General features: G+C 37.8%; 2 protein-coding genes across 2 annotated transcripts; one reads left to right on the top strand and one right to left on the bottom strand.

The window, feature by feature from the left end:
• The first annotated feature begins 3,737 nt into the window (after positions 1-3,737).
• On the top strand, positions 3,738-6,087 carry LOC146696147 (uncharacterized). The gene is made up of 6 exons (XM_085474042.1): positions 3,738-3,912; positions 4,207-4,324; positions 4,693-4,831; positions 4,951-5,054; positions 5,243-5,507; positions 5,878-6,087. The coding sequence occupies exons 1-6, from the start codon at positions 3,738-3,740 to the stop codon at positions 6,085-6,087; spliced, it is 1,011 nt and encodes a 336-aa protein (XP_085330168.1).
• Positions 6,088-7,317: 1,230 nt separating this feature from the next.
• Positions 7,318-10,003, bottom strand: LOC146696146 (uncharacterized). The gene is made up of 8 exons (XM_085474041.1): positions 9,917-10,003; positions 9,528-9,761; positions 8,646-8,749; positions 8,483-8,530; positions 8,036-8,247; positions 7,734-7,931; positions 7,560-7,646; positions 7,318-7,397 (listed from the first exon to the last, which is right to left on the bottom strand). The coding sequence occupies exons 1-8, from the start codon at positions 10,001-10,003 to the stop codon at positions 7,318-7,320; spliced, it is 1,050 nt and encodes a 349-aa protein (XP_085330167.1).
• Between the last annotated feature and the right edge of the window lie 604 nt (positions 10,004-10,607).

Raw genomic sequence — 10,607 nt, 5'->3', positions numbered from 1 at the left:
AAAGATATAGAGATAGTACTGGTTTGTCTGTATAGGAAATTTAGCAAATGGGCAGGAAATGCTGACAATGTCAGAGTTAGAAATAATGATTTCAGTGGAAATCAAATCATGAATGTATTCTTCCAACTTTGCCTTCCTCAAAACAAACACCTCTTTCAGCAATTCCGGCCTGGCAGATAATTCCACATGTCAATTTTTCAAGGTAATCTGATGAGACTTCACCCCATGCTTCCTGGAGTAAATATCACAAGTTGGATTGCATGATGGGGTCTTCCTCCCTGTCAAACAGTTTGAGCTGTTCCGACAGCTCAATAGTGTTTAGATCCGGAGACTGTGCTGGCCACTCCATTACGATCAGGATTCTAGCTGACTGATTATTTTTTAAATATTGCTGAGGTGTGTTTTAGGTCATCCTGTTATAGGATGAAATTGGGCCCAATCAAGTGTTGTCCACATGGTGGTGGTCCTTACTTAAGTTGCCCTTTTATTCCATACAAATAGGCTATTTTAACACCCCCAAAGCACCTCCAGACCATTATGATGCATCCATCATATTTAACTTATGATATTAAGCAGTGTTCTTGTCATGGTCCCTCAGTTCTCTCCACTTTAGGCTCACTGGTTTTGTTGTTGTTTTGGTTGTTTTTGTTTTCTCACTGTCTCTCCTTATTCCTCATTCTCTCTTTTCCTCTATCAGTTTGTGTTTAGTTTTGATGTTGGTTGTGTTCAGTTGCAAGACTCATTCTGGGGCCCCGCCCCTGGTTCCATGTGCCTCAAAGTAATCTGTGCACCTGTTCCTGATTACCATTACCATGACTAGTTAAGGTAGTGGTTAGCCTTCGGTCTTTGCTGGATTGTTGAACTAGTCTCAGTTAGTGGAGCCTGGCTCCTTGCCTTTTGCTGCTTAACCCACTCCAAGGTAATGGTGATTTTGTTCTTATCTTTGGGGAGAGAGGTTGGTGGTGAGAGCACTTTGAGCATTGAAGTTGTGTTCCATCTCAATGCTCTCTGACAGCTACTATTTATTGCAGCTACCATTTGAGTGCCTGTCTTTGTCAGTAACTACACACTCTGAGGTATTTGTCTTCTTCCACAGTTGTGCATCGGGGTGTCCCACTCCTTTTTCTGTCCTTGTCTGTGAAGGCCGTAGTTAACAGCACAGTAAGAGATTTAAAGTATTCTTGCAATTTCTCTGGTTGAATAGTCTTTCTATGCACAGCACTACACTGATGGGTAATTGTAAACACACAACTACTGATGCTTCAGATACTAAACTAACAAAGAATGCCATGCTCCCATTTTTGCCCTTATTAGCATAATAGTTTTCAGTTGAGCAACACAATTGAAAAATGGTTTCCATCTGCAGATGGCTGACAGTTGAGACAAGAGGCCTCTTTGCAAAAATGTAGATCACAAAAAATCATCTTTGATCATCAGTCATCGTCAATCGTCAGTTTAAAGTGTAGATATAGGTCAAACACTTCTCCTTTCATTAGGGTCGATATATATATATATATGTGTGTGTAAACACTACTGGTTAAAGGTTTGGGATCACTAGCAAATTATTTTGTAAAACACATCTGGTCCATGCTCTGCAGTCATCTTCAAAGTGTCAGCCAGTTTCTCAAATTTCACAAAATTACCGGTTTTAAGCAGGTTACCATTTTTATCTGGATATAACTTCCTAAAAGACAAACAGAGTGAGATAAAGTTAAAACATTCATTGTTTGCTCCTCATATTTTTGAAATCACATTTTGGCTGAATTTTATACCGTAGTGAAATTTAAGCAATGCGTGGGATGTGTTAACCTGGAACTGGAGGAATAGGAAATGGGTGGACCTCCAGGGCAACAGAAAGCTACGTGACTGTGACAGCTCATTATATCACAGCGGAGTGCGATATAATGAGCGGTATGTATTATTGTAGGGTCTACCTTACAATATAAAGCGCCTTGAGGCGAGTGTTGTTGTGATTTGGCGCTTTATAAATAAAATTGAATTGAATTGAGTGGCAGATATAAAGACTGTACTGCCCTATATTGTATCATTTTTATTTTTTTTAATAATTGCGTGGAATGAGTCTTGAGTTGAATGCTTTTAACCGGCAAAAAATACTTCAATAAGTAAATAAATAAATGTTAAATTTTTGTATTTTTTCTTTTTTTGCTGATCCGAAAATTGATCCGATCCGTGACTTAAAACCGTGATCCGATCCGAACCGTGAGATTTTTGATCCATTGCACCACTACCATTGAGTAGTTCTCACACTCACCTGACCTAAATGCAATAGAACACCTCTGGGGTATTGTGTTTTGATCTATCTGACACCACCATGTAAAGTAAATGGAATAGCTTGCTGCATCATTTTTGATTTTGATTTTCTATGATTCATTCTTCTTTTTTTTCTAAATTCCATTTCTACCTGAACTATTTATTGATGGAATAATAGTTATTTAAGAAATATATATTTAGAATACCTGTTTTTATTGTAGATGACTTATGAACACTTTATTACTATATTAGACCACACGTGTACATGTTGGCTAATATAATTTATTCCTTGGAATTAGGATAAATTCTTAACATTTACTTCAGTTAATGACATTTAACTTAAACTGGGCTTTTATTATGATAACCAGAAGGTTAATACATAGTCACAGTGGACGTCTAAGCAACTGAATGGTGTGAGTTGTGTGCATCTCTGACACAACTCACACAACAAACACTGGTATTCCTACCTGGTAGTGATGGGATTTCCGGCTCTTTTTAGAGAACCGGCTCTTTCGGCTCCGAATCGGCTTTTCAGGTTGTTTTGTTGCTTTAATTAATTTATTATTAACAACAATATAAAATTATGCACAAAAGGAATTACTAATGTTAAAAAAAGTGGTTTTATTTATATATGTTTATATATAAATATATACGGTGGCCCCTAGAGACAAAGCACATACAAACTCCAAAACACATTCCTAGCGTTAACTGAACTTCCAAAACAGAGCTACCTAGATCACGTAAATTACACAATTGAAATCATATGTGTATTGTTTGTGTATTTATACACAAGCACTCATATATATTCAAATAATTAAAAAAAAAAAAAGTTCATTTACCTTTTACTACCACACACCAAATCCGGTCGTTGGTACTTCCTGGCTTGTGTAGCCACTAGTTAACAAAAGCTCAACACTGTGCCCAGCATTCTGGAGCACTTCTGTTGTCTTTTGTACGTGCTTCGGGGTTTGTACGTGCTTTGTCTCTAGGGGCCAACGTAAATATACTTTTATTTATTCACTCCACATAAAATGTAATAAATAAATCATATAATACAAAAACCAACTATTCACTTTTCAACTTTTAACTATTTAAATTTTCTGCTTTTTCCTTTTAAACAAATTTAAAGTAAAACAACACAAAACACTGCAAACCACAACACAATTAAATATAAATTAAAATTTGAAAACAAAAAGAAGATGCATATTCTCTGTCATATGGACCTGCATGAATAAACTTTCTGAATCCTTTATCATCTGCAACTGAAAATAGTTGTGGATGATTACTAAAGTTGATGTTAAATAGCGAGTTTATTGAAATGGTTTTGTCTATTACAACAGCATTTTAAATATCATACTTTCTCTGGTGTCTTCAGTAAAGCTAAAACAAGAGTACATTTACGTCCTTGGTTCTTTCAGGAAAACTTTTTGTTGAGATTTGCTGATATTATACTAAAAAAAAAATGTATGTGCAGAAAATCTGATAGGTATTCTTCTATTGGAGATGAGGACTTGGATGCAAAAGTGCTGGACATTCAGCGTCATCACCCAAATGCCGGCTGCAGAATGATGATGGGACATCTACGATCCAGAGGCATACACATTCAAAGTAAGCTGATATTGTTTGAATATCCAAACACCAGTTTCTGGCCCAGAAAGCATGTGTCAGTGTGGCCATGATGTGATATTTTAATGTTTCCATCAAAAATGACTAGGCATGTTCTCATCACTGTTATGCAGTTATGTTCCTGTTTGAACCAGTTTGTACACGATTCTCTCTCCTCAGTAAATCTGTACAGCACCTGGATACTTACCTGAAGCAATGAAGATCTGTCTCATAAGCATTACAGTGTTTACAATACAGTCTTTTTGTAGTTGGTAGTACTAAGACATGATCTGTTTGTTAATCAGGATTTCGACTGATGGATTCAATGAGTCAATCCAGAAGGGGTCATGATGCGACGGTTATCTAGTCAGACTGCAAGGCGTCGTCAGTACAGTGTACCAGCACCAAATCACCTTTGGCATATCGATGGAAATCATAAACTAATTCGGTCAGTACTTGCATCACTTTTTCCCTATTCCATTTAAGTAACAGGATGCATGTATAAAATTGTAAAATGAAGCCTTGAGTTTGTAAATGTCATCTTAAATGTACTGTCATATAAGGCAATGTACAGGATGAGCTATAGTCATGTCTGAGGCTTTACATTATGCATGTGATTCCTTGCACTACAGATCTTTCTGTAAAGTGTTTAAGTTTCCCTTCTATTATTTCTTTTTCATTCCTGTTATAACATGTTGTCACTTTATATGGAACTGAAATATTGGTCTTACATTTTCCTTTAAAGATAGTATTCTTCTGTAAAAATGTAACTGGGGACATGACAATGTTTTTTTTTTTTTAATTCTGCCTTGTCAGATGGAGATTTGTTGTCCATGGTGGGAAAGATGTTTTTTCTAGGTTAATTGTCTACCTTAAAGCTGCCACCAACAACAAAGTTACAACAGTTTTTGATGGTTTCTTATCAGCAATCAGACAATATGGCATACCGTCACGAGTCCGGTAAGAGGTGTTTAACAAATACAGTATGCCAAAAAAACTCTGTATTGGACAGTAGTTATATTCAGATTGTTACTCTCACTGACTCGGATCAAACTTCTCTACTCTTTTTTTCAGGTCAGACAAGGGGGGGGGGGGGGGGAGGTTGCACATTTCATGGTGCAGACAATGGGGGAGAACAGGAACTCTCACATTACAGGCAGAAGTGTTCACAACCAGCGGTAAGGACAAGTAAATTGTCTTACATTTTTTGGCACACATGCAATTGTAATAAAACAAATGGTTTCTGAGCATAATTGACTGGTTTCACAGCACATTAACACTACACTAATAATTGACTTAGAAGGCTGTTGACATAGGAATACCTGAAAAACCCTAAATGAACAATTTCCCTCACTGTGTCTTACAGCATTGAGCGCCTGTGGAGGGATGTATATGAAAACGTCCTTGACCTTTTCTACACAATCTTCACCCAGCTGGAGATCCAAGGACTGCTCAACCCTGGTGAAGAAATTGATTTGTTTGCACTGCACAGATGCTTTTTGCATCACATTCAACATCATCTTCAGTCATTCCAGGAAGCATGGAATCAGCACGGACTCAGAACAGCAAACAACCATTCACCTCTGCACGTCTGGTTGCTCCACCGAAAGGAGGGACAAGATTTGTCACAGGTACATGACTATTTGATCCGTATTTGTTCTTGTATGTAAAACTCTGCTATCTGTAGTGGAGATGAGTTTATTTCTACTGTGAAAGTTGGTGTACCAAATATTTCTCCTGTAAGTGGAAATGTCATTGTGTCAAGCCATTCTCTCCTTTTATCTCATCTGTCAGGTATAGATGGCAATACTTTAAACAACGTTAAATTTGTTATACCTGAAGAGAACCAATCCTGACCTAGAATGGGTGAATGAATAATTAGTTGGTAGCCAATGCCTAAGAAACTCACATAGGCCCTGACAGACTCAATAAGTCCATCTAGGAACAGCTGCAGGAAACACCTCTTCAGTTTAGATTTAAAACATGTGCATGCTCTTTCAGGTTGATGAGGATTATGGTGTGGACTGGACAGGACCACATAATCATCGCCCATCAAATGAGATCACCATTCCTGAAATTCAGCTCCCACGTGCACTGAATGAACGAGGGCTTGCTGTGCTACCAAACAACAACATTTCACTCAGTCAAGCTTTGGATGCCTACTGTGAAACTGTTCAGTCACTCAAAGTTATGTTTGATACCACACCTTAACTCTTCAAAGTAAGCAGGTGCAATATGTTTACACCCCTTTTAGGTTTCTACATCTATGGCTTTGTAGCTAATACTGACTCAAAACAGCATAACCAATTTCATTTTCAACAAAACAAAACAGTGAGTGGCTATAAAACAGGATTTGTTTTACACAGCTGTCACTTTAATGATATTCATTTCTTGGATGTACAGTACATGTCAACTCTGAGCAGATTTAATACAATGCACACAGTACAGTAGTATAACATCTTAATGCAAATAATTTTTCCAGTAGCGAGAATAAACTAAACATACTGTGTAATTTATAATGTACAGTAAACAACTGATTTTGTTTAGTGAACTCTGTCAGTTTATATTAAAAGAAAAGCCATAAATGCTCACCTGTACTGTGTATTTTTCACTGTCAAGTGTATTAAAGGAACTAGAACTCACTAGATTGTCAGTTTCTTTGAACACTGAGTACAGTAATGTGATGCAAGAAAGAAAAAAATGGTCTAATCTTACCAAGTGGTTATGGATTCAATCCTAAACCAGACCAAAACCTGAGTCAGTAGATTTGAGACACACCTCAATTTCCATCAGAAATGACTCATAGGTACAGTAGTGTGCAGGAAGACCTAGTACTTCAAAACGGATGGAAGACTGCTGTTGACCACTTCCACAGTCATTTCTCTCGGCAAGACTTCCCATCCTGTCCAAAACTTGATGAGGGCTTTTTGTTGTGCACAAGATGCTGCAACAGAAGATTGTTTTAAACTATGATGACATCCTATATACATTATTTTGAATCTTTTATGGAGAAATACCATAAAAGATGACCACTTACATATAGGGCATAGGGCTGTGCGATATCACCAAAATCTCATATCCCGATATAAGAATTCTATCGTCCCGATAACGATATAAATCACAAAAAAAATGTAACATTTTCTGTAAATTCTGTGAATCTCGACTTGCGGGAAGTGTTTCCAGCTGCGTGTCATGTAGCTGGAGTCGAGTGTTTTAACCGATGCATGAAACTATACATTTTTAGACATAAGTTGTAAAGGCCGCAGTTTTCTTTGTGAGTATTTATTACACGGCGCGCTGCGGGGAAAAGCCTGTTCTAACGTTTGAGTCTAAGGTTTATTTTTTAGCACCTGGCGGCTCTTTTTTAATTCTCATCCGTAAATAATCTGCTCTTTCACGTGATTCCGTTTATTTTGAAAAGTCTCAACAGGATCTTGAGCTTTATTGTGAAAGGTTTATGTGGAACATAAACAAGCGGTGTTCTGGCTCACCGTCAAACAGTCTTGTAAGATCTGTGTTCCCTAAAAAGAGTACAACTAGGTTATGTTGCGTATGAGAAATCCAGGCAGTAATTTTAACACAATTAACTCATTTACATAACACATTTTCTTTACATGATGAAATATTCTCTTATTTAATCCACTATACATGTGCCCAGTCTAGTTTCATACATACATACATACCAAAATTCAAATGCAAGCCAGACTGTACTAGAGAAACTGCCTTTGAGAAGAAGAATCTCTTCACCCCTTCTCCAACAGCAACATCCCCTAAAAGAAAGAAGAAAAAAAAACTTGTGAAGTTTCGAATTAGTCAGTCACTGGATTTCTAATGTTTTCCCAATACAGAATCAATACCTTCCAGTTTGCATCTGACAGGGCCCGCCCACTCTACCGTTGGGGCTTTGTAGAGGGAGATAAGTGATCTCTGTTGATCCACAATACGTTCCCGCAAGTCCATTTGCAGGACTACTGCCTTTCTGGTCTTATACTTTGAAAGTAACTCGGACTTGTAGAGCCAGGCTGCTCTGGTTGCATCTTGTTCACATTTCCACTCTGAAAGGTACACATTTGTATGGATCACATAAATCAAAAGAAATACAATATATGTAATTTTTGCCATTTGTCTGGTATGTTCCTAACTTAATTCCTGTCACTACCTGGTTTTTCCCCTAGAAGTGACTTTTCCTCATCTTGATGAGATGCATCTTCCTGCACTACCATATCACCTGACGATTGCTCTGCTCTTGCTGAGGTTAAGGTGGATTCGAAGATGATACCATCTGGTTCCTTTACTCCGCAGGACAGATTCCAGGCATCACTGTTGCTACAGGATGGGACCTCTGACCTTGCTGTTGTACTACAAATCTGCCTAGCCCAGGGGTGGGAAATTCCAGGCCTCGAGGGCCGGTGTCCTGCAGGTTTTAGATCTCACCTTGGGTCAACACACCTGAATCACATGATTAGTTCGTTACCAGGCCTCTGGAGAACTGCAGGACATGTTGAGGAGCTAATTTAGTCATTTAAATCAGCTGTGTTGGTTCAAGGACACATCTAAAGCCTGCAGGGACACCGGCCCTCAAGGCCTGGAGTTGCCCACCCCTGGCCTAGCCTGACTTTCAGTAACAGACTGAGGTTCAGCACCACTCAATGAACTGTGAGAGGGATTGGCAGAGATTTCAGCATCCATCACCAATATATATAAAGTGGATTTACTTAGTTTCCACACTGTATACTAAAATATATAAAAAAATCAAAGATGTTCCTTACCTTGTGCATTTAGTGATGTGGTTTTTCATTTTATTTAAAGGAATGTTAATGTCACAATTCAGGCATTTTGTGGGGGGTCCTTGTTGCTGGAGCGTTTTCAGGCTCTACAGACAATATGGATATATATATATATATATATATATATATATATATATACATGACAGGGGATTTCTAAAAATCACCCTGTAATTCTTCAGCTAAGACACCTGAGTTAGAAAACATAGAGACTGCAGTCGTTTTTACACGCGTGGGCAGCAATGAACGCACCTTGCGAACTGCGCTGCTGCTGCCTGCGTACTTTTATTTTATACAGCACATGTTGTGTGTTTGTGTGTGTGTGTGTGTAAAAATAACAACGTCACTCAGAAAAAACAGAATCAGCACATAATAAAAGCACGCTCTGCAAACCTGCAGTTTCCTGTCTACATCTGTTCTCTGAAAAAGAGGAAGTGGTTCAGTAGCTGGCACAAAAGTTATTAAGTGAAAAGTCACATAGACATTTAGATCGCTTAGCACATTTCATGAAGCTGATCAAATTATATAAAAACAAAAATCTCTTGACAATATATATATATATATATATATATATACATATACACACACACACTTGGTGCATGCGTGATGAGAAAATATTTTGACAGTTCTGCAATCGCATTTGCCAACGTGAGAAGCAGAAACAAATTGTAAACACAAAATGACATCTCCTTCTAAACTTTTTCTAGCAATTGCTTACATACACATTCAGAACCATTATTACTCATATGCAGTCATGTTTCTAACCAGCTGACAGCTAAAGTGATTTGACAAATAGTTGAGCTTAGCCATTTGAACTAGTTTATTAATACATGCAAATAACATATTCTGACCCTAGTCATTACTCACGTCTTCCAAATCAATACTTTTCTGCAGTGGCCTTATATAGATCAAAGCTTGTCCAATTCCACTCAATAGGCTGCGGAGATATCGCACTGTATATCCAGTGTCTGGGCTTGGGATTGTGCACAGGTTACGGCTTCGTGTTGTACCCGAGATTCTCAGCAGTTCAAACCCTCCTGTGTCTTTTAGCTGAGGGAAGGTATCCTCAATCTTTGCCTTGACCACTTCTGGGTCATCATCCTTTCCTGTAAAACACATTACTTACTGATATGTACCGTTATATGTACCGTTATATGTACCGTTTTTGTAGTAATGTATTACTACAAAAACGGTACATATAAGAATAAAAAAAATAGTTTAACTAAATCTTGAAATATTAACAAATGACATGTAGCATCCCCTTGGAATGAAATCCGGTTCTCTCCAAGTCCAGCTGCTGCTAGGTCAAATTTGACTGCTTTAGCTGGCACTGTGTCTGACATATGATCATGTAAACAGAAGAAGGTGTGTATGTAAATGGAGCGGCATGCTTTCTTGGAAGATTGCGGGGTCAGAGATGAAAGTGGCGCTGAGGAAGGCCTCGCTCTGTAAGGGGCAAACAGTCTTGCGACTTCAGCTTTAAAAAGGGAAAAACAATATTAAAGAAAACATTCTAAAAGCTTAGATTAATTGCTACTTAATTTTCAAGCATTATACCCGCTTACAAAATCACTACATTGAACTAAAATTGCTTTCTTTTCGTTCACATAGATTACTTGACTTCCATATTAGCAGAGAAGATAAGACACTTTAAAACAGTCATGATTAACTATTACCTACAACAATGTAAATAGTGATACAGACATTAACTCACAAGACGATTATCTTCTCTTACCTAATTTGAGTTCTTTGCTATGATTAAAAAAAAGTATAAAAAAAATCCGTGACTGAACTTATTCAAAAGCTCATTTTTGGCAGACAGACAGACTAACTGAGCAGTAATGACATATCGTTACTTACCCTGAACAGCGTTTTGCTAATGTTAACACTGTGCTGTTTTGATGACAACTTGGACCAGGGACCACTTCATCTCCAGTACGCTGCTGC

The sequence above is a fragment of the Copadichromis virginalis genome, linkage group LG12 (assembly GCF_057382275.1).
Source record: "Copadichromis virginalis isolate Kocher_CV1m ecotype Utaka linkage group LG12, C_Virginalis_male_GT1.1, whole genome shotgun sequence".
NCBI lineage: Eukaryota > Metazoa > Chordata > Actinopteri > Cichliformes > Cichlidae > Copadichromis > Copadichromis virginalis.
This window is presented reverse-complemented; position numbering and strand designations above follow the sequence as displayed.